At 36.4% G+C, this 24919-nt stretch overlaps 1 protein-coding gene across 1 annotated transcript in view; it reads left to right on the forward strand.

The window, feature by feature from the left end:
• SMC1 (structural maintenance of chromosomes 1) overlaps nt 1–24919 on the forward strand; it is a 551991-nt gene that overhangs the window by 54562 nt on the left and 472510 nt on the right. The window contains exons 5-6 of the mRNA XM_090412308.1: nt 5735–5903; nt 18732–18944. Coding sequence (XP_090268434.1) covers nt 5735–5903; nt 18732–18944 — 382 coding nt within the window. The remainder of the gene's footprint in view (nt 1–5734; nt 5904–18731; nt 18945–24919) is intronic.

Below are 24919 nucleotides of genomic sequence, written 5' to 3' on the forward strand. Positions count from 1 at the left end.
TCAGTAATCTTTGTGTATTTTAGTCTTCACATCTGAGAGCTGCTCAACTTTTATTCGCTTTAAAACTTTCTTAGATGTTATTCTTTTCAATATGAAATTCAATTTTATCCTGCTCAAGACTAAATAGTGATCACTTCCAATTTCAAATCCTCTGTACACTCTAGTGTCCTGCACCAGGGAGAAAACATCATTATCAACAATGTTTGGTTGCTGTTCTCAACCACTTTCATTTTTTCTTCAATAATTTTTGTGTATTTTAGTCTACAGTTCACATCTGAGAGCTGCTCAACTTTTATTCGCTTTAAAACTTTCTTACATATTATTCTTTTCAGTATGAAATTCAATTTTATCCTGCTGAAGACTAAATAGTGATCACTTCCAATTTCAAATCCTCTGTACCCTTTTTCTCTCAGGTGTCCTGCACCAGGGAGAAAACATCACTATCAACAATAACATTGTCAATGAGACTTTTCTTATTCCTTGCCTCTTCTCTCCATTTGAATTTGTGCACATTCTTATGTGTTAGTAATAACCAATCCTGAGCAGAAATCTAACAGGTATCTGCCATTATTTTTAGCTTTGCTTTTTCTTCCAAATTTTCCCAAAATATCTTTGTATGCCCTTTTTTACTCTGCTATTTAGATCCTCAACAAGGAGACCAACTTTTCCTTTTTCATTGTGTCAGTTGCTTTCTCTAAATCCTCAAAAAATTCCTCCTCTTCTATCTTATTAAAACATTCTGTGGTGCCATAGGCACAAATAAGTCTCATTGTCCAGTTCCACATTCTGATATCTGCCAACATCACTGTACTTGAGACTGCCTGCCATTCAAGAAGATTAGCCTCGTCTAGCTCCATTTCTTTGCCATTCAGGCTTCTTATGCTGATAGTACCAATCTTTAACTCTGGTGATGTTGAGTTGGGGTGTGTTTTCAGATTTGTTCCAGTAGCTCATATGTCGCCGCATTGAAGCTCACAAAGTCGTATGTCACCGAATTGAAGCCTTTGGCTCTTTGTATATCTAATAATTTATTAGGACACCTCTCGACAATACTCATAGAAGGGTTGTAAGTTCTGTTCGCTACAAACTTGATATTAACTAGGTCTACCTACTCACTGATGAGATCTCAATAAAGGTTGAAACCGGTCTGGGTAGTGACCTTGTCTCATAATGTAGAACAGAAATACAGCTCCTAGTAGCTAAGTTCACATTATGGGTAAATATCAAGAATAGTGATCGGAGCTTGCTCCACCTTAGACATGAGTTGCCTCAGCTTGCACTACCTTTAGGGTCAGTTGCTGCAGTATCCAGGTATTTGCTTATGCTTGGAATCGCCTAACTTTATATTAACTAGGTCTACCTACTCACTGATGAGACCTCAATAAAGGTTGAAACCGGTCTGGATAGTGACCTTCTCTCATTATGTAGAACAGAAATACATCTCCTAGGAGCTAAATTCACATTATGGGTAAATATCAAGAATAGTGATCGGAGCTTGCTCCACCTTAGACATGAGTTAACTCAGCTTGCACTACCTTTAGGGTCAGTTGCTGCGGTATCCAGGTATTTGCTTATGCTTGGAATCGCCGAACTTTATATAGTTTCTACTATATTCGGCATGAAACTCTTTGAGTTTCTTATTTGGCTAAGAAACAATATGGGATGTAATATCCCTTAACTTAAATAAACAGAAGTAATGATGAATGATAATTTAACACCAAAAAAAATTATACCGGAAGAGTTGGTCAAATAAAAGAAATAAAGGAAGGATACAGCTAGGTTTGGATGCCTTTTGGAAGGATGAAAGATACCTTCAAAGATGATATTCCCATTAGTTTGAAGAGGAACGCTTTCAATCAGTGTGTCTTACTTGTCTGAGTAGTGACATATGGCAGTGATATGTCAAACTTAAAATATGATTCACAAATTGAAAGTAACTGAGAGAAGAATGGAGGATGGAAATGAATCTCAGGGTTACATGTTAAAATTACACTGGCAAAATTACACAAGGATGAAATTACATATAGATAAACATACACTAAGAAAAAATTACACAAATTTGAATATTCACACCGAAGTTTTTTACTTTAGAATTTTTAAAAGTTTTATGATGAATTTTATATTTATTTTCAGATAAGAGTTCCGATAATTTTGTAATACTTTATAAGACCTACCTGTTGACTTTAATTCGATTAAAATATTATTGGTATTTTGTTGTCAAATTAAACATATTAACTTTCTTAATATTGCAAAAATTACTTTTATTTTAAAAAATAATAAAAAACAAACACTAAGTCATATAAGCTATACAACGTAAAAAATCCAGTCGTCTATTATAGTTGTAATTTTGTACAATATTTGAAATACGTTATTTAACGAAATATACCTACGACGTCCTAGGTTTCGTTGACCAGTTAAATGGTGCAAATATTTTGTATGTTGTAAAGATAATTCTTTAACAATGTTATCCAAAAATTTCCATACAGTTGGATGGGAACACTGAAAGAGAGATTGAAGTCCATAGTGCCATCCTTCGATAAAATTTGTAGTTCTAGCTATACGGTTGGCTGCAGAGTGTCTATGGTTTCAAGTAGAAATATTGAATAGAGGTTGTCTATAGTGTGCCGTTCCTGAGCTGTCGACCTTGAATATATGTACGTTCGAAGTAAAGGAGAACTTGCTCGATTTGTTCATTATATTTGTCTAAATTAGAGAACAGATCAGCAACTTCTAAAAATGTTTCTAACACTTCTTCTGGCAAACGTGCAAGTGATTGTAACATTTTAATGTGTACTGCAAATTACTGATTGGATTCATATAGAGATTTTAGTCCACATTCATTTACTTTGTGTATAATGGATTGTGATAAGTGGAAAAAGCAGCCAGCAATTTCGATGTTTTCAAACACGGTACGGAAAGTATTCATTGCTGCTGTTTCAAAATCCATCAAAATTTTTCATGGTCAAGCTTGAGAAATTTTCTCCAGTAACATATTCAGCATCTTCATGTATATTTCTTCCTTTTTCCCTGGTAGAAGAGCCAGTAGACAAGGAAAAGTGACGTCTGAATAATATTGGACCTGGATACTGTATAACTCATAATATATTTCTGGAACCACTTTAAATGTACCATCTGCTAGCCAAAAATCGTTAACTACAAGTAGATCTAGAAGAGTCTTATGACCAATTAGTATTATACGTTCTGGATCTTCTGCCCAGGAATCATTAATAATCCATTTAGAGGACTTCTCTGATATTTTCAAAATTTTTGTTATCTGGATTCGAAGGAACGTTTCCGATTGTTTTAGCTTTGGATCTATTTAATTGCCTCGTCATGGTGCTCTTCTTCGGTAGGCACATTTTTAATCCATCTGATATAGTCACTAAACTGCTAGCTATAATTGCACGAGCCATTGTGCCTGGATTCGACATTTTTCTTTTCATTTGATTTGCAAGTTGATGAGCTTCAGATTCAAAAGTCCTATTGAAGACTCACGGATAATCTTGTTGTCTCTGGTATGGAGCAGCGATTGACAATGTAAAGTTCTAAACTTTGCACATCACCAATGAATAGTTCTGATAGCAGTTTCACGGTGACGAACAAACTCGAATTCTTTGTAAATTATAATTTGACCACCTTTATTACTAACGCCATACTCAAAATCAGCCATGGGTAAATTAAAAATTAATTTTAAAAAATTAATCAAGAAATTTATTAACTCGCACGTTATACACTAGTTGTATTACGAGTCACTAAACTAGCACTGGAGAATGTAAGACAAAAATTTACTTATATACCTTCACCCAAGCAATTCTTAGAAATTCTTGAGCAGTTCATGGTGATTAACAATTGTCGATTGGTTTTACCTTAGGAAATTATTCCTTGTAAATCTGAGGTAAGTACTAATTAGGGTAGCTAATGACTACATCATTTTGAGTTTCCAACCTTGCCCAAATCTGCACTAGTGATTTACCCCTTGCTGGTTATAAATTTTGTACAATTTTTGGTAGATTTTATTTTATGTGTAATTTCTTACTTGTGTATTTTTTCCTTTTAATTTCTGTGTAATTTCTTAAATTACACAGAAATTACACAGAAATATTTACACAAGTAATTTCGAAATTACTTGTGTAAATATTTTCCTATTTTTCCATTTAATTTTTTTCTTAGTGTATTTTTATCTATGTATAATTTTTTGTTTAATTTCTTACTTGTGTATTTTTCCTTTTAATTTTTTTCTTAGTGTATTTTTATCTATGTGTAATTTTTTCTTTGTGTAATTTCGTCCTCGTGTAATTTTTGCAGTGCAATTTTATCCCGTGTCATTTTGTCCTGACACGGAATCTCAGGTAGTATGGCCACTTAAACAAAATGGGAGAGGGATGATTAGGAACAAATGTTCTCTGCCATGTTGACAGGAAAAGAACCAGGGTAAGACCAAGATATAGGTGGATTGATATAGTAAAAAGTATCTTAGAAGACAGAAATATAAGATCTGATAATGTTGGAGAGTCTTGACAGATAACAGATTGATTTGGAGGAAAATTGTTGATAGAAAGTTAGTAATAATGTAAGTTTTTCATGTAGTACTATCATACTTTCCTATACACCCCTTGAGGGTACATGTCAGGAATTTGATGATGAAGATATTTTAACCAGAATATCATCCTTATATTCAGCACACAGAAACCAGCATCTGTGAAATCAGGTTATGTCAACTGTTCAATTTGGCTCTATACCATGAATCTCATGTGCTGCTTTCGGTGTCAACAGTATGGTCATTCTCAGACTGTCTATCATGCATCTGTCCCAATGTGGCAGTTAATATCATGAAAACAAAAACTGTATGTGCAAAATACTGAAATACCCTAATTGTGAGAGAGATCACCTAGCCTACTCCTGAGCCTGCCAAAGGTCAAGGATTAAAGGAAATTTCCAACCTGTCCTTATTTGTTCAGTATCCAGTGGGCATCTATTAATGGACCCACCACATGAAGGTGAAGATTAGGGCTTAAGGTAAGAAGCTGGAGTTGGTTCTCTGCATTCTTTAAAGGTCATGTGAAGGTCTTCTTCCAGTTATCTAGCTTTTATCTTTAAGCAACACTGAATTGTAAGTCTTCTGTTGTATCAGTTTTTATTTTTAAAATGCTTATTTGCATATCAATTCGTCGTAAAAACCACCTTCAATTTGTTGTAATAGTAACTGCATTAAGATCTTCCTAAATCCAAATTACTTCTTATATGTATAATATTAGGTAAGCCATTATTTAAATTTTCCTTTTACTGGTTTTCTTTCCCATTTTAAATTTACATAAATGTGACATTTGTATTTAGTTTTTTTTTAAGTAATTTATTTTTCTCTAAAAGTATCACATTATATGGCAACCTGTTTGGTGTTTAGTTATATTTATATTGGATAAGAAATTACACATGGATGTTGTCTTTTAATTTGACTTTAAAAACGTAGTTCTTATATATTTAAAAATGTGTAAACATTTTAATATTGGACTTTCTTTTCAAGAAATTACATAAATGTTTTACATAGAATAATTAGAGTTCTGTTCTAACTATGCTAAAGCACTATAGTCTTATAGAAATCCTAATGCCAGCAAGTTAATTATCGAGTTCACTAGAATCAAAACGAGAAGATTGAATACAGTTGAAAGTAAAATAATACTAGGTAAACCATTTGTGGAAAGAATTTTTGCTATTTGAATCCTTGATTCTTTTTCAGTTCTATGGAGCATAAGGAGGAGTATGAAAAACTCCGTTCTGATATGATAAAAGCAGAAGAAGATACTCAGTTTACATATCAAAAAAAGAAAGGTATTGCAGCAGAAAAAAAAGAAGCAAGGCTAGAAAAGGAAGAGGCAGAAAAATATCAGAGACTTAAAGATGAATTGGTATGTCTTTTTATAAAAAACAAGTCTATTTTTTAAAAATATTTTATTTTTGTTCAATTCAATGTTTTGTTATCACCTGGGTAGCTTATTTATTGATATATTTTACTTTAATGTTATACATACACTTTTACAAAAGTGCATGTATAACATTAAATATCATTATTTTATTTTAAATTTATTGTAAATGAATTCTGTTTTCATTCGTTTTGTTGTTCATTCGTTTAGCTCTGTGAATCTAATAAGTAATGGTTTTTCTCCCCCCCCCCCCCCCTAATGAAATAACCTGGCATGTTGATGCATTTGATTTTTTTTGATAAAATCAAGAATATGCAGGTATTATTGTGTGCATACCTTAAGAAAACAATAAGTGTATAAGTTTTTTAAGTTGTGCCATAGCATGGTAACTTACTTTAGACAAGAAAAGGCAATACTTTATAAACCTGTTGAAAGTTTTTTCACTCAGTTATACTATGAATTAAAGACGCCAAGAAATTATATTATTAGTTTCATCTGGACTACTAAAGGACTGTTGATGTGCAATATATAGCCTCTCGTAGTCTAGTCATCCCCACCTTCCAGCAGTATAGCCTATCACAAATGGGGCTCCAGCAAGCATTGCTACCAAAAAAGTATATCTTTCCTGATTGGAGGAAATGCCAACTAGACCTTGATGGTTGATGTCTTTCATCATCCTGTGAAATACCACCACCTTGCTCATTAGAGTTCTGAAGTGGCTACAGCCATGCTTGGTCCCTGGAACAAGAGTTCCAGTTTCTTTTCCCCTCCCCTCTTTCCACATGCAGCAAGAGTGATACCCTCAATGATACCAATATCATACCAATCTCACTGTGTGTGTTGGGGGAGCAGGACCCTTCCCCATTCGAGGGTACAACGGTAAACCCACAAAGTGTTCCTGGTGAGATTTTTACAGGGTAGTTCACCATTGCTTCCCCCCCCCCCCCCCATTTTTATCCAGGCTCGAGACCAGCATATGGCTTGGACGTATTCATGACTGTAATCCATGTGTGTTCACTGGACCGGTTTTGTTAGATCTTGAATGGCAGAATTTATTGAAAAATTAATTCATTCAAGATTTAACAAATCTAGCATACCAACTAGGAGAAACTTGTATTTAGGCTATCAAAAGGATTGCAAATAGGGCTATAAATACCTTTAAATGTAGAATAATAAAAGAACACTTGTTTATTGAAACAAGTTTTCGATTTCCAGTTTGTAAAATGTAACTATAAAAGGGTATTCTGTATGAAATAAAATGTTTATCAAGATGTAAACAAAAGTCCAAAGTTCGTGGGCAGACCATTTGGGTGAACGTTTGGCTTGGGGCATAAGCATTTACATGGAAAGCGGCACTAGTAGTTCATTTTCCCCGGAAGGTGCTACACAATGCGACACGGTATACCGGATCATCTCGCAGGCAAAGGAGACGAGTGCCGTGCAGAAGAACGCAGCAGTAAAGAGGGTGCCAAGGGTGCAGAATAAAAGGGGTTTGCTCTCCTCTATCGAGGCTTTTTGGTCTTGTTCTCCTGACCCTTTCCTGGTGCTTCACGTGGTTGGACGCTGGGCCTCTCTCTCTCTCGCCTCCTGATGGATTCCGGATTGCCCTGAGATGTTAGATGTCGGCACCTGCAGTTCCAGCGCCCTGACTAGCTATCTCCTCAGGACGGAATTCCTGAACTAGCAACTCTGACAAGGATTAGCGGCATCAGAAACAGGCAGATGTGGGCACATCGCCAGATGTTCGGTAAAGCCAAGTAGGATGACTTCTACGCGTGACCACGTGGATAAAGGCCAAGCGGAGATGTTCGGATCCCAATTCAAGGAAGAAGGATCGGACTTTGTAAGACAAAAAAATGTGAATTAAGTGACGTATCTGTTAATCTTCCCAAGAGTACAGAATTTTGTTATTCCTTTCCCACTTAGAGTGAAGAAATGTTATATAGTTAGTAAGGACAATGTAGTATAGAACTCTTAGGTGATTGTCGATTATAGCAGCGGCTTAAATTCACTGATCATTTTGTTAGAGAAAGTTTATAGATAATAAATTTAGTTTAATCCTTTATCCAAGTGTGAGCAAACAAAGTTTGCACCTGAAAGTATCTTCAGGACTGGGATAAGGTGGTACAACACAGGGCACTCCTTGCAAAGGTGGAGCAAGCTACCAACACTCCTATATCAGTATCTCCCATAATTCAAAACACATCTCCTTGCGGATATGTCTAATGTTATGCATTAAGGAAAGGGCCACAACCCAGACTAGTTTCGACCTTTATTGAGGTCTCTTCAGTGGGAGCTAGGCCCAAGTGGAGATACCAGGCAGAAGCATTAGCAGGTCATCTCTACCTATAGGAATTGCCAAATGGTGTGCCACCCTTTTTTAATAAATTACTCTGGATTTAGAGAAAGATGTTGAAAGTTTATTTTTCACTTGGTTAGAGTATAATAAATTTAGTTTCATCCTTTATCCAAGTGTGAGCAAACAAAGTTTGCACCTGAAAGTATCTTCAGGACTGGGGTAAGGTAGTACAACACGTAGACAACAGGTAGAGATGACCTGCTAATGCTTCTGCCTGGTATCTCCACTTGGGCCTGGCTCCCACTGAAGAGACCTCAATAAAGGTCAAAACTAGTCAGGGTTGTGGCCCTTCCCTTAATGTATAACATTAGACATATCCGCAAGGAGATGTGTTTTGCATTATGGGAGATACTAAGATAGGAGTGTTGGTATCTTGCTCCACCTTTGGAAGGAGTGCCCTGATGTTGTACCACCTTACCCCAGTCCTGAAGATACTTTCAGGCGCAAACTTTGTTTGTTCACACTTGGATAAAGGATTAAACTAAATTTATTATACTCTAATCAAGTGAAGTGTCACAAATCATCTATAAACTTTCAACAAAGTTTATAGATGATTTGTGACAAGTATTTTATGTGAATAACTAACATATTTTAGAAGAGAAATGAATAGATGAAATTTAAGACTTGTATAATGTATAATTTAATGCTTGATCTTATAGAAGGAGCTTATGATTGTATCTATTTGTGTTTTAGTTGATTTAATGAGTTCTTTACTTTAGAATGACAAAATTGATTTGAGTGCATGAATGTAAATGTATAACCTTAAGATCTCAATAAATGTGCTTTATGTTTTGTACCTGACATTAGCCTGAGAATGAATTCAATTTACCACTCATAAAAACGGAACTTAAGCGGAGTAGAATAGATGTTTAAAAGCCATGATTGCAAACGATTTTAAACATAGTTGTTATTGAGAATTTCATTGCTAATAGTAAGTGTTAGATTCTTCACCTCTGTATGTTATCTGAGAGAATTTCCCTGGTTAAGAATTCCTTCTAACCTAAAGATATTGGCTGGTGCAGTGTAACAAATAAATTTGCCAGTATCTGATTGGCAAATCACGTGTATCAAATTGAGTAATTGATACACGTGATTAATCTAGAAATTGGCCAAGTATATAGATAGTCTTTCTATATCGTGTACTGAAGGCAAAATTTAGGTTTAGATCTTGAGAGTAATTAGGGTAAAGGCATAAAAATAAAATTAGGGCATAAAAATAAAAAAGTCACGAAATGGCGACATAACAGTTTGCCTGTTCTTGGGGGGAGGACAAAAAAAAACAGTTTCTGGGTGAACCCCCCCCCCCCACCTCTATATGAAATTGGCTAACTCACCTTTCGTCGAAAGAGATCAGATAAATATTCCTCGCATCACTGACGGGAATCAAACTCAGGTCTTTCTGACCAAAGGGCTTTGTCTATACTGACTGAGTTACGGAGGCTCTCGCTAAATAGTTTTTCTACCAACCAACCTAAATAGTACATGGGAACCAAACTAGTTAGTAACGAATCTGGAAGCTTCCTGATCAACCAGTGTTAAATCCTGCAGCCACATATTTTGCCAGTTCATGGCTGGAGGGGAGACCAAATACTCTGGCTGAAAGGGGGGAAGGAGGAACTGTCAAATCCACTTATGGACAGGAGACCAAGTTCCCTCTGTGTGGGTGCATATTTGCAAGTCTGCCACCTCTCACTGCATACCTTACTTCCTCTTTATATCTTCCTTACAAAATACAATGAACCACAACCCAGAGAAATGAGATTTTACTGTAGATCTCAGAAATTCTTCCACAAAAAATTGTTCAGAAAAACTCATAAAAAACAAAATAATTCACCCACAAAAAACATCAAAAATCCAACCATTATAACCCACCAACATTAATTCTTGCCAAAAAAAAAAAAAAAAAATTTCCACATCCACTTTACCAACATTCGTGGTCTAAACAGCAATATAAACGGTGTGACATTTTTATATAACAAAACCTGTATTGAAATGGAATCTCAATCTCAATATCTTGAGATTGAGATTCCATTGTAATCATGCACCCTAACTGTATGTTATTCCTAGTATTGTTTAAACTACTGTACTGATGATGTCCCAAGATACTTGGGATGAAATATTTACAAATTAAATAGTCATCACTGTGGTTATTACGTGTGTTTTTAGTGATAAACAGTGTGCACCACTACCTACAGTCATCTAAACCAGAAGTACTATTCCTATCAGAACCCCAATTGGCAACCTGAACAGCCAATGTCCATCTCAACTGCACATTACAATGTCCATCCCAAACTACACATTACACAACTCTTTCTGCCTCAAGGGCAGCACTTGTGCAATCATCAGAGCTGACACACACACACACACCATGCCAGAGATTACACATCCTTGAATCCCCACTGTTTGATCTGCTTTCTCTCAAAATTTTTGTACTAAACCAACCTACCCTTTTTTTTATTATTATTACGGGCAACTCCAGGGAGTCCTTAGACTCATCGAGGGAGGCCGTAAACATCGTCCACACAACTTTACGACATTCTCACACTATCTATCACTCATTGCCTTGAACTCACGCACCCACAACAGACTCTGGAGCTTATTCCACTCATTTACCACTCTAAAAGTAAAGAACCCAGCTCTAACACCCTTGCTAACTACACTCCTGCCCAGCTTCCATAGATGTCCCCTAGTTCTCCCACCACCAGAGTCCTGATCTCAAAAATATCCTCTGAATTAATCCTATAGAAACTCTTCAGCAATTTGAATGTCTCAATCATATCTTCCCTTTTCCGCCTATCAACCAACTTCTGCAACCCACAAATCTTCAACCTATTCTCATATGGTTCATTCCATAAACCCGCTATCATCTTAGTCACTCGCCTTTGGATCCTCTCCACCTCCTCCCCATCAAGAAGAAACTTAGGTGACCAAATCTGGGCACAGTAGTCGAGATGAGGTCTTATCAAGGCTTGGTACAGAGGAACAATAACTTGCTTGTCACTGCTCATCAAAGTATTTTTCAACAACCAAGTGAATTGATGAGCAGATTTAGCCAGTTTTGCCCCCTAAACTTCATCTCCCTATCCACCATCACTCCCAAGTCCCTGGCCTCATCAATCTCTTGGAGTACAGTGTTGTGTCCTGAATAAACTAAGAAAGAAGATTTAACATGAATTATTCAGGAACAACTTTATTTCAATATAGGCAGAGAATGTGGTGTGTTGGCTACATACTGGAAAGGTAATTTTATGTGTATAACACTAAATTAGGAGTAAGAAATTGTATAACAAATGAAAGAAAATTGTAAGACCTAACCTGTTATGCACAAGGGTCAGATAAAGAAATTAATTAAAGTGTTAAATTTATTTAAGAACCCCATTTCATGTGTTATAAGATAGCAAAGCCTGTAAGCCAGAGTCCAAGGGTCACCTTTTGACTGTCCGGTGTTACGTATACCGGGTGAGGGGGGGGGAAGAAGTTATGAGAAAGAGAAACTAGAACGCTTTCCAAAAAAACACAAGCGCACGTGCGATGTAATAGAGGGAGCTGGACGCCGTGACGTAAACCCACATGACCGTGTTGGCGGGCATCGCGATAGTGTACCAAGTAGGGCTAGCTATTTCCTTGGACTAGGATAGCTGTGTTATGTCATGCAACTGAAGAACCAAGTAGATGCCATCCGTTCTGACTAAGCTCCTGAGCCATCCTTCCCACGGAGAAACCGGCCATACAGTTTGTAGTAGGTGACCAGACAGATAGCAAACTGAGAAGAAGCCTTGATATTCTAGACAAGGCAGAAGAAAACATCAAGTATCATTCCAGTGACGGTAACGTAGACTCTTGTGATATATTTTTCAGTTGAGGAATTGTGTGCTTTTTAAGGAACAATTTTGTGTAGTGGACTTATTTTATGGAACTTTAGGAACTGTCTACAACTTGGCATAGGCCCATTTTGTTTGAGAACTGTCTGCCTAGAAAGGCCATGTTTATTCTGTATGAATTAGTAGTAATGTGTTAAATGATATAACTAGTGACCACGTGAGTGTAGAAAGTGTGATAAAAGTAAATGAGATAATGTTAAGTTGCATATAGAGGTGGTGCAAGGAAGTTTGTTCATGTATTTTGTTTAGTAGTATTGAACCAAAGATCTTACTTGAGAATGATTCAGATTACTTAGTAGTAATGCTTACTTGTATAATTTCTTTTATTAATAAATATGTTTCTTAATACCTGCCTGATCTGATTTAGTATATGAATTCAAACAGCCACTCATAAAATTACTATCGAACTTAGCGGGAAGAACCCACGTGTATGATTAAACAAAGCGGACCACGACTGCATGTAAGAATTTAGTGAACAGAGATTAGATTTTATTATAGTTTAATTACTGTGTATCATTCTTAGAGAGCCATCCTGGATAAGAGTCTCATCTATCCTCGGTATTGGCTGGCGCAGTTAAAATATAAATTTGTCAATGCTTATCAGGTGGACTATCTCAGAAGATATGTTAATAGTCACGTCCCATACAAGGGCAAAGCCCTAAACATTAAGTAACCTACACGTGGTTAAACTATAGAGAGACCAAAGATTTTGGATGTTTAGAAAGGGGAAAGATTTAAGAGAACAACGAAATAAGTATAGAATAAAGTAAAAAGGGAAAGATATACGAGAATAAAAGATAAATAAGAAAGAGTAGTTATAACAACAGTTCCACCAATGTGGTATATTGCTGCTAATCTTTTCACCTCAAAATGCATAACCTTACATTTTGTCACATTAAATTGACATCCATTCTCCTTAGCCCAGAACTCCAATCTATCCAAATCGTCCTGCAAGATTTTGACATCTTCTGCATTCGCTATTGCCCTACCCAACTTTGCATCATCAGCGAAGAAATGAACTGTTCCTCTTAGATCCTTCCCTATATCGTTAATGAACAAATTAAACAGCAGTGGTCCAAGAACAGAACCCTGCGGCACACCACTAGTCACAGGCTGTCTTTTGGACTCTATTCCTGAATAAACTACTCCCTGATATCTCTCCATCAACCACCCACCTATCCATGTCACCAACCTTATATCCATTCCCATATGTTGCAGTTTACGGATTAGAATTCCATGTGGTATCCTGCCAAATGCCTTAGCAGTATCACTGTAAACCCATTACACTTATCCAGTTCAGCCGTCACTATGTTATAAAACTTGAGCAATTTACTGAGGCATGATCTACCTTTCACAGAGCCATGTTGTCCCCTGTACAGTATCTCATTTTCATCAATCCATTCCTGTATTTTTCCCTTGACTACTTGCTCCCAGACCTTGACAACGACTCCTGATATTTTTCCTGTGCTCTCTCTCTCTTTGTTCCTCTCCAAACTCTGTCAAATACTCTGGCGTCTTCAACTTGCTCTCTCTAAAGCTCAACTTTCTGCAGTCAAAATATCCCAGTAGTGAGGTCATCCTTCTTGGGGACTTCAATGTCCACAGCTCATTTTGGCTCCCCTTCTTCAGTTTCACCGACCAAGCTGACAGGATGCTGAGGTGTTTGCCATCAGCAGTGACCTATGTCAGATCATCAGTCTTCCTACCAGAATACTTGACAGTCCCCTCCAATTTGCCAACACGCTTGACTTCTTCCTAACAAGCTCCCCTCCATGTATACTCTGGCTATTGGTTCTCATCTTGGTAACTCAGACCACAACCTTCACCCATCAATTCACAGTTTTGTGTCCTTTGGCACTACAAGGGTAACAACTGGAACGACCTCCGTGACTTCTATTTCTCCTTCCATGGTCTGACTACTGCTTTAGTTCTTCTGATCCAAACACCTGCTCAGATGGAATAACAGAAATCATCCTCACAGGAATGAAGGCTTTCATCTCTCATTCCACTCCAAATTCTCAGCCACCATCAGCCTTGGTTCTCAAAAAAGTGTGCCAATGCTGTTAATGAAAAAAACCTCTGCTTACCACGAATGGCTCAAGACCAAAACTCCAGCTGCCCACTCTGGCTGCTCTGTAGCTTGCAACGATTGTTAAAGAACCATCACCAATTTCAAATCAGACTTTGAAAGGACCAAATGCTGCAAACTCGTCTCCTGCCCCAATGGTAGTCACTCCTTCTTGTCCCTTGCCAAGACCATTTCATGCAACTTCTGCTCACCCAGGTTTACACCGCTCTCACATCCGGATGGTACTGTAGTTTCCTCACTCAAAGACAAGGCCAACTTACTGGCATCAGTCTTCTCTTCATATTCCTGCATTGATGACCTGGGAAAAGTTCCCTCCATACTAATAAGAACAGTTCCCTTCATGACACCCATAGTCTTCTGACAAGAAAAAGAAATTGAATCTGAAGAATCCTCAATAATTGGACACAAACAGGGCATCTGGTCCTGATGGTATCCCATATGTTGTGTTAAAAAAATTGTGCCCAGAACTAACACCTATCCTGTATCACCTCTTCAACCAGCATCTAACCCATAACATGGAAGCAGGTCTGCATCTCGCCCATCCCAAAGAAAGATGATGAAAGTCATCCAACAAATTACCGTCCAATTGCTCTCATATCTGTTCTCTCTAAAATTAGGGAGAGGGTCGTAAACGACTAACTCTTGAACCACCTAAAGTCATACCGATTAATCAGTGACCATGAGTATGGATTCTGCCACTTGTGATCTACAGCTGATCTTGCTTTTCACCATCCACTCTCTTTCTCTTGTATATAAATGACCTACTCTCTCAGACTTCCAATCTTACCAATAGCTTTGCTGATGACAGTATACTTCATTCCTCCTTTACATTCAACAAACCCTTGTTGTGTTCAAGTATTAGAATCCTTAAGATTCTACCATGACCACCTGAACTCTAATCTCCTATCTATATCCCATTTGGGCAAGGAGAACCTTTAAACATCAATGCCACCAAAACAGTCCTGTCTGATCTCTCACAAGAAAGAACCCCCCCCCCCCCCTTACCATCAGTATACTGAGATATCCAAACATGATCAGATTTCTCTACTCGGACTAACCTGCATTTCCAATCTTTCCTAGCACAGCCACATTTCAACTATAGCTTCTGCAGCCGCTGAAAAACATGGTGTACTTTTTCGCACCGTACACTACTTCACAGCTTCTAACCCTATACAAAGCCCAAATCCACCCAGCCATGGAATACTTTTTATTTTTATTTTATTCATGTGGGGATCCCCCGTTCCTCGATCGCCCCTTAGGAGTGGTTGAGCCCTCCTAATGATGGATTAAGTACTATATCCTACGACTTTAGTGCCTATACGTACACGGGACCGGTTTGCCTGCTTGTGGGATGAACCCCCCCCCCCAGATAAACTGGGGGAGGGGGAAATTCTGCTGTCCATGCCCAAGACCAGCTAACTTGGCTATGGCTAAGAAAGATCCTTAAGCTCCTCATATTGGCGAGGAATCGAACCTAGGACACTCCTTCCCCAGGCATATGGTTGCAAAGCGCATAGCCACTAGGCTAACCATGCAGACCATGGAAGTCAAATATTTGGGATTGTGCACCAAAGTCCTTTCTAAAGTAGCTTAATTCTATCCAGAAGAGAGTAATCCAGGTAATTAATGATACCCACTTCAATCCCTTTCTCTCCAGATGTTCAGTTTCTGCATTGTACCTGTTCTACAGATACTTTCATGGACAGTGCTTTGCTGAATTGGCCACTATTATTTCCCCACTCTCCTCTAAAATCATTAGAACAAGAGCCACTGCTAACCAACACCCTTTTACAGTCTATCTTGAAACTGACTGAACTAACTAACTTTACTATCTCCTCTTTCATTCCTTCTACTTCTGTCCTTTGGAACAGTCTCCCTCACTCTGTCTTCCCCAAAGATTGCAAGCCTCAGCTGTTCAAGCAGAATGTGAACAGATTCCTCCTTTCTTCTATTCATCTTGCCCACACATGCGACGAATGTGCTATAGTTCTTGTGGCTTTTCTCATGTGTGGCTCAGATAAAATCCTTTAACAAAGTGAAAGAAAACAAAGTTTGTGCATGAAGTATTTTCAATCGTGAACAAATCCAAAATTTTCAATCATGACATACAAAATTCGCGGCAATTTTAAAATGCCATGCATGACAGATAGCACCATATGTGGGGAGGTTAGTGTACAAATTTCAACTTTCTATCATTCAGTTGGAAGCACTCATTTAATATATGGCACGCTAAGTGGCTTTAATGTTAAAAATTGAGTACTGCACTATGATAAAGTTTTTAACCAAAGAAGGGCTTTCTCCAAGTATTATAAAACAGCGATTGGATGGTGTTTATGGGGAAACTTCTCCTTTATATTCCACCCTGAAGGAATGGATGAAAGTTTCACCTAGGAAGAAAGAGCATTGATGAGGATCCTTGTGATGGTCGTCCTGTGATTAACTGAAGACTCAGTTAAGGCCCAGGAAATTGTTGCTGAAATGGTTTGTATATTGTTGGCAAAATAAGTAAATATATTTATTTTTAACTTACAATATAGCTAGTACTGCAGTCATATCAGAGAAGAGTAGTACCATAGTAATAACAGATGTGAAAGGAGCTCATCTGTGTTCTTTATAGATAAGATTCCTGGAAGCCAGGAAGAACAAGTGCTAGGGTGGTTGGAACTGGCTGAGAGAGAGAGAGAGAGAGAGAGAGAGAGTGAGCATTCCCTCTTAATTGCCCACATTAGAATGCTTACATTTAATTGTTTAAAATAATGCCGTGAAAAGATTCAGTTCTGACACATGATAGTTATTGCTTGTTTTGAGCATTTTTATGTATTTCTGTGGTTCATGCTTTATTGTAGTTTTAGATTTTGCACATCTTGCAGTATTTTATTAGGTGCCTCCACAAGAGTTTTTTTTTTTTTCGTAAAGCTATAGTACATTCAATATGATGTTTTGCAATTATTAAAGTAATTTCTGAAAGCAACAAGAGACTACAGTCCTCAAAAAATTCTGTTAACTGTTGGATATACTGTATGCCCACAGATTCGAGAACCTTCGACACTGAGCATGTCAAAAGAAGGAGAATCCATTCCGATATTAGGGTAATCAATGCATTTCATGGGATGATTGTTTATTATTATATGTCGGAAAATTAGCTTTTCTTTTATGAAAATTCTAGTTCTTCAAGTGGTAACTATTTTGCTTGTACAACAGTTGGAAAATTTACGTATAAAGCACGTGATTTCGCATGTTGGTGACCAAATCGTACATCCTTTATTTCTTTCTCCCCTTCAGCATGAATTTACTATTTTTGGCATGTTGCCAAGGTCGGCTCTAAGAAGTGTGGGCATACAATATTTTATTGCAATGTTCATGTGTGTATGCTTTATTTTGTTGTAATTTACTGATAATAATATTTCTTTTCTTAAAAAGAGTACACCAGACAACTAAGCTACATTCAAATTAATATATGTGTTAATATATAGAATCTATTTCTAGTTTAATGGCATTGTCCGAAACTGTTTTGATGAGATTGGGGTCCTTCAACACTTAAAAAAATTCTGAGATTTGAAGACTGGTAACCCTTGCTGCCTCTGTAATTACCACGTTGTATCTGATAAAGGCTTTGGTAGAAAATAGATAATACTTGCCAAAAAATTGTGTTTTTTTTTTTATGCACATGAAGTATCTTCACAACTAGGCTACTTGTATATAGAGGTTGATGACTTCACATCGATTGGCTTAGTATCACATAATACAAAGCATACATCCATATAGAAGTACATAATGCTATGCATTAAGGGTTTTCATCCTGTTTTCATAAAAATTGCTCTGGCATCTCCAAACATGCTTTCAGGATACCACTGTCTCATTTTTCAATATCTGGTTTCAGATATGAAACGTTTTCTTGAGACATCCATCCAATGCTTGGCTTTTTCATTTCTTTAAGTGTAAGCGCCAACCAGTCAAGATGAAAAGAGTAATAGTCATTTTTTAAAGCACTTAAATCATATTCTTCTTTCATTAATAGTTGATGAAAGAAGAAAATATGGTTTAAACCCAACTGTATTAGCAATATTTTTTTAAAATCTGTTTTTGCTTATATTAATGCATTTCTTGCACAGTCAGTATAAACCCTTTCGATTTATGGTTCAGAGAACTGAAAGACAAGATTCATCAGCATTTGAAATCAGAGCTTAGCCATCTCCTATCTGTGAGGTTGACATAATTATTCCTGTACTGAGATGCCACTTGAAAACTGATAGTCTACTTTGAATTGAATTGGGTGTGATGATTTTTTAGAAATAAGTAAATTAAATAGGTAAAATTGATGTGCATGTATGGTGAACTTCATTTTAATTTCAAATAATAAATAACAGTACTTATTTTTCTTAATTGTTTTGTGTTTTGTTATCATTAAAACAAAATTAGTTGAATACATCACGAAAACAAGTCTGATTTTATGTATTCTCTCTTTCTCTCTCTTTTTAATACAGGCATTAAAACAAGTTCAGTATCACCTCTACAAGTTATATCATAATGAACAAAATATTGAACAAATGACTGAAGATCTTGCACAGAAAAACAAAGACTTAGAAAAAGTTTGCCGTAGAAGAGAAAAAATTGAGGAAGAAATTAAAGAAAAAAAAAAGGAGCATGGAAAGTTGCACAGAGAGTTAGCAAAGATAGAACAGCATATTAGAGAAGCTGTAAGTAAAGAGCCTATAAAATATACTGGATTCATTGTGGTTGTAAGAGAGTATATACAGTATTTAAAATTTGTATTCATAACTCATGATGTGTTTTAAGTATTCATTAGCCATTCTTGCTGTTTTCTTTCTTTTCCTTTTCTTCCTCCCCTAATTGTATTATTTTTTCAGAATTAAAATACAATTGATCCAATGCAGATTTGAACTGCACGGGTCCACTTATACACAGATTTTTTTCAATAAATATATTGGAAAATTTTTTTTCCTTTTTGAAGATTTGCAACAATTTGAAAAACTTGTAGATGAACTGCATAGCCTAGAAATATTGAAAAAATTAAGAAAGAGTTAAGTATGTCATGAATTCATAGATACTAGTCTATTTTACCGTTTACCATCATAAAAGATACACAGATCTATTATAAAAAAGTTAAGATTTATCAAAACTTACACACTGACAAACATGTACAGACTGTACACGCCGCCATTTGCAGTTGAGAGAAATGTAAACAAACGTAAAGATGCAGTTTTAAATATCACTGTACAAAATTAACCGTTATTAATTAGTTAAATTTATTTAATTAATTAGAATAAGATAAAATTTTATAACGATTCATTCATTAGTTATAGGCTAAACTACTGTGAAACAATTGCATCGATTACACTATGCTACCATAAAGCAATCATGTTGCTGTTTCTTCATTACCAGTGCATGAATCGTTATACCTGTAAATAAATGTGAATTTCTTTTTCGTATTTTCTTATTATTTTTGATGTCTAGTGTTAGACATCAAAAATACATAACACATCTACAGTGTTTTGTATCATATAAGACAATATGATACCTTATCATGATTGTTTGAATATAATATTTTGTATTTGTTGTTCAGGAAAATCTCATCTGTTTTTGTCTTACTGTTTCGGCAATGCTTGTCGTGCCAATCTTGTATTACTTATGCAGTTCTTCTGCTATTCCCATTTCTTTTCCATTAATGCTTCTTCTGTTGATGATGTTAATCTTGAACTCTGCTAATGTTGATTTGAGATTTGTTCCCGTAGCTGATTTTGTTGTTTGCCCTGGTTCCGTGATAAAAACAACAGGGGTCTTGTTTAGCTAGGCAGTGTCCCAGTTGGCATGAAATTCTTTCATGTTGTACAATCATTTTAGAATTTGGTTTAAGCCATTTAGCATAATATTTAGGTGTCTAAATCACAAATTGCCATCCCATCCTTTTTCATTCCGTATCCAGGTGGACACCTATTAATGCTACATACCAAGGAAAGCCCTGTTTAGTTCTCTTCATTCCTTAAATCAGTGCTTCCCAAACTTCTGGATGTCAGGGCTCCCTTTGCAAAAATTAAAATATTTCATGGCCCCCACTCGAAAAAAAATCGTAATAGAGAGATATATTATTATAATATTTATTGTATTTATATTCAATACAAACATACACAGCGAATATTGCAAAAATCAAATGCACATTTTTTGCCTCTTACCGTTTGGTTCTGAAGACGATGTGGGCTGTTCTGGTAAAATATGAAATACTGTCCTTTTTTTCTTTTGAGTGTTTCTGCTTCTTCTGATTGTTTGCGGGAATTTGTTTTTATTTTTTATCAGCCACTTATCCATCTCAGTGTTAAATTTTTTAACGTAGAATAGATCAAATAATATCACCACTTACCGATACTGGCACACCACAGACTGATAACATGAAATTAGTGAATATTACCTGAATAAGGGAATCCCAGGACCAGAAAATTTTTCTCTTTTGTGACTTTTCTCCCTTTACGGTAATTAAGCCTAACGTGAAACAGACAGCAAAGGCAGGGTTATTAAAATGTGCATATGATTGGTGCAGTATTAACAAAAGATCGTGCAACCGAAAGATAAAAGCATAGCTGAAAATTGAGTTGAAATGCTAACTCTCTTCAACCGAATTTCATATGTGAAACTGCCATAACATTCATTATATATATATATATATATATATATATATATATATATATATTATTTAGTTTTAACACTTTTATGAATATATATATATATTATTTAGTTAAAACTAAATAATATATATATATATATAACACTTAAAAATAAATAATATATAATATATAACACTTTTATGAATTTTAACGGGGTGCTTAAGGGTCAAAGCTGTATAACTGAGAGGAGACCTCCACATAACCTTTAAAGGAATGCGGAAAACCAACCAGGGCTTCTGACCTAATGTCCAATCCTCACCTTCTCGTGGTGCACCCTGTTGGGTATCTACTTTGATACTGAACGAACGAGGATGGGCTGGCAATTGGGGATTTAGCCGACCAAATTGTATTCTTATTGGTTAAACCAAAATAAAAAATGATGGTACAACATGACAAAATTTCATGCCGGCTGGGGCGTCGCCCGGTTAAACAAGGCCCCCGTTGTTTTCGCCAGGGAACCAGGGCGAACAGCGAAAAGTCAGCTACTGGAACAAATCTGAAAACAAACCCCAACTCAATATCACCAGAGTTAAAGATCGGTACTATCAACGTAAGAAGCCTGAATGGCAAAGAAATGGAGCTAGCTGAGGAGTTAGATAAGTACCAGATCGACATAATAGGGGTGACTGAAACAAAAAAGACCAAAACTGGTGAGATCTTTCTGAGCAATAAATACAAAATGTTATATTCAGGCAATGACAATCAAGGAAAAGAAGGAGTAGCCATAGTATTCAACACAAAATACGAGGCTAATCTTCTTGAATAGCAGTCAGTCTCAAGTAGAGTAATGTGGGCAAATATGAGAATGGGGAACTGGACAATGAGACTTGTTTGTGCCTATGGTCTTAGTAGAACCACAGAAGGTTCTACTAAGGTAGAAGTGGAGGAATTTTTTGAGGCTTTAGAAAAAGCAACTGACACAATGAAAAAGGAAAAGTTGGTCCTTGTTGGGGATCTAAATAGCAGAGTAGGAAATGATTGTGAGACACAAAAATATTTTGGGAAAATTTGGAGAAAAGAGCAAAGCTAATAATAATGGCAAATATCTGTTGGATTTCTGCTCAGGACATGGACTGGTTATTACTAACACCATGTTCCAACATGTGCACAAATTCACATGGAGAGAAGAGGCTAGGAATAAGAAAAGTCTCATTGACTATGTTATTGTTGATAGTGATGTTTTCTCCTTGGTGCAGAACACCAGCGTGTACAGAGGATTTGAAATTGGAAGTGATCACTATTTAGTCTTGAACATGATAAAATTGAATTTCATATTGAAATTCAATTAACATGTAAGAAAGTTTTAAAGCGAATAAAAGTTGAGCAGCTCTCAGATGTGAACTGTAGACTAAAATACAGAAAGATTATTGAAAAGAAAATGAAAGAGTTCGAGAACAGGAATCAAACCTTGGAGATTCAGTGGCAAACTCTGAAGAAAACATTGATTGATTCTGCCAGAGAGGCATGTGGTGAGGTTGTGTGCAAGGATAAAAAAATCAGAACTCCCTGGTGGACACAGGAAGTTAAAGAGGAAGTGAAGGAAAAGAAGAAAGCATATCAAAAGTTCCTGGCAAATAAGTCAGCTTTTACTCTTACAGAATACAGAGACAAATGTAAGAAAGCTAAACAGTGTGTAAAACTAGCTAAACAAAAGTCATGGGAGGACTTTGGCAAGAATATAGAAAATAAATATCAAGAAGGTGGCAAAATATTCTGGAGGTTGTTGAAGAAGCTTAGGAATGGAGGAAAGAGTGCTGTAAAAGGAATTAGAGATGATAAAGGTGAAATGAAAACAGGAGAAAAAGATATTCTTGAAGTATGGAGTAATTACTTTGAAAAACTGCTAAATGAAACAAGCAGTGATGACAGCACAGTGATAAAAAACACTGACCAGGCATGCAGTCAGGAATACATATCCATACTTGAAGTAGAAAAAGCCATCAAAGGCTTGAAATGTGGAAAGGCAGCAGGAGTAGATGATATTCGACCAGAAATGCTGAAGTATGGTGGTATAAGAGTCTTACAGTGGCTGCACTGCATAGTTCAGAAAGCCTGGACAGAGGGACGAATTCCCGATGATTGGAGTAGAGCTCTCATAGTACCCATATATAAAAAGGGAAATAAAACTGAATGTGAGAATTACAGAGGTATTTCCCTACTGAGTGTTCCTGGCAAGATCTATGCAAGTATACTTGAGAAACGGTTGAGAAGAATTGTGGAAGAAAAGCTTGGTGAAGAACAAGCTGGATTCAGGCCAAATAGAGGCTGTCAGGATCAGATCTTCACTTTACGACAAATAGTCGAGAAAGCATGGGAATATAACAAAGATCTGTATTTAAGTTTTGTCGATTTGGAAAAGGCATATGACAAGGTGCCAAGAGAGAAGCTATTCAATACGCTGCAGTTATATGGTGTCAATGGGGCATTATATCAAGCGATACTTAGTCTTTATTTGAGTTGTGAGTCAGCAGTTAGAATTGAAGGAAGTACAGGAAGATGGTTTAATATTAAATCTGGTGTGAGACAAGGATGTACATTATCCCCTCTGTTATTCATTATCTATATGGATCACATTATGAAGGAATGTGGTATTAAACCTGATATCAAAATTGGAGATGTTAATGTCAGCTCTTTGCTTTATGTGGATGATGTTATACTTCTAAATGAATCCGCTACAAGTCTGCAAGATTCTCTGACTAAATTGAATAGCTGTTGTAATAGATATGGTATGAAGGTCAGCAATAAAAAGACAAAGACAATGAAAATAGGCAGAATCATTGAAAATGTCAACTGTGTTGTGAATGGAGAACCTGTGGAACAAGTAAAACATTTCAGCTACTTAGGCACAATTTTTACTGAAGATGGTAAACTAAATATAGAAATAGACAACAGCAGCAAAGCTGGTATGGTGGGAAGTCAATTGAATAAATTCATATGGAATAAGAAAGAAATTAGTCGGAACACTAAATTAGCTGTATACAAGAGAGTGTTTAAACCAATTTTAACTTATGGATCTGAGAGCTGGGTCAGAAGTAAAACACTTGACCAAAGACTAGAGACCGCAGATATGAGAGTCCTGAGAAAGATTAGAGGTGTGAACAGATGGCATCAATGGCAATATCATATTAAAAATGAGGATATTAGGAAAGAACTTGACATTGTCAGCATCCAGGAATGCGTTAGCTGAGCTAATCTCAGATGGTATGGTCACTTAAATAGAATGGGAGAGGAAAGATTAGCAAAACAAGTGTTCTCTGCCAGGTTGGCAGGAAAACGACCCAGAGGAAGACCAAGATATAGGTGGATTGATACGGTACAAAGTGCCTTAGACGATAGAAATATAAGATCTGATAATGTTGGAGTCTTGACAAGTAACAGACTGATTTGGAGGAAAATTGTAGATAGGAAGTTAGTAACGATGTAGTTTTTTCATGTAGTACTGTCATATCCTCTACCCCCCCTTGAGGGTACATGGCAGGAATTTGTTGATGATGATGATGAATTTTAACACGTTCGGTTGAATTTTATTGCTGTCTTGGAAAATCGAACTCGCACACATCTAATTAATGACAATAGTTTTTAGTTAGATACTGTGTTTGCCCATGCAACATATGGTTTTGTTTCAGTCTATATAGCATAGTTTCTGTATGAGGGGGACATGGGATTCATTAATTAGTGTGTTTTTATCCCAGTTGTCTCTAATTGCACTATTTGTTGAGAAATATATTACACAGACTCCTCATACCTTATTCACTGGCATAATAAACGTACTTATTTTTATTGCCTCTGCAGTATAGTGGCTGTTAGGGAGGGCGTGTTGTTTACCACTGCAAGCGAGTTACTATCTCCCCACATGAACTTGTTTAAGCTTTTTTTGATGTGTGAAATATATGCGAAACTTTTATTGGTAACAGAAAACTAGCTCGGATGACAGTGATAATATAAAACGAGTTTTGATATGTATATAAAGTCAATATCAACAGTCCCTGATTACG

This window comes from Typopeltis vanoorti, chromosome 2 (assembly GCF_054136105.1).
Source record: "Typopeltis vanoorti isolate ZY-2024b chromosome 2, IOZ_Tvanoo_1.0, whole genome shotgun sequence".
Classification (NCBI taxonomy): domain Eukaryota; kingdom Metazoa; phylum Arthropoda; class Arachnida; order Uropygi; family Thelyphonidae; genus Typopeltis; species Typopeltis vanoorti.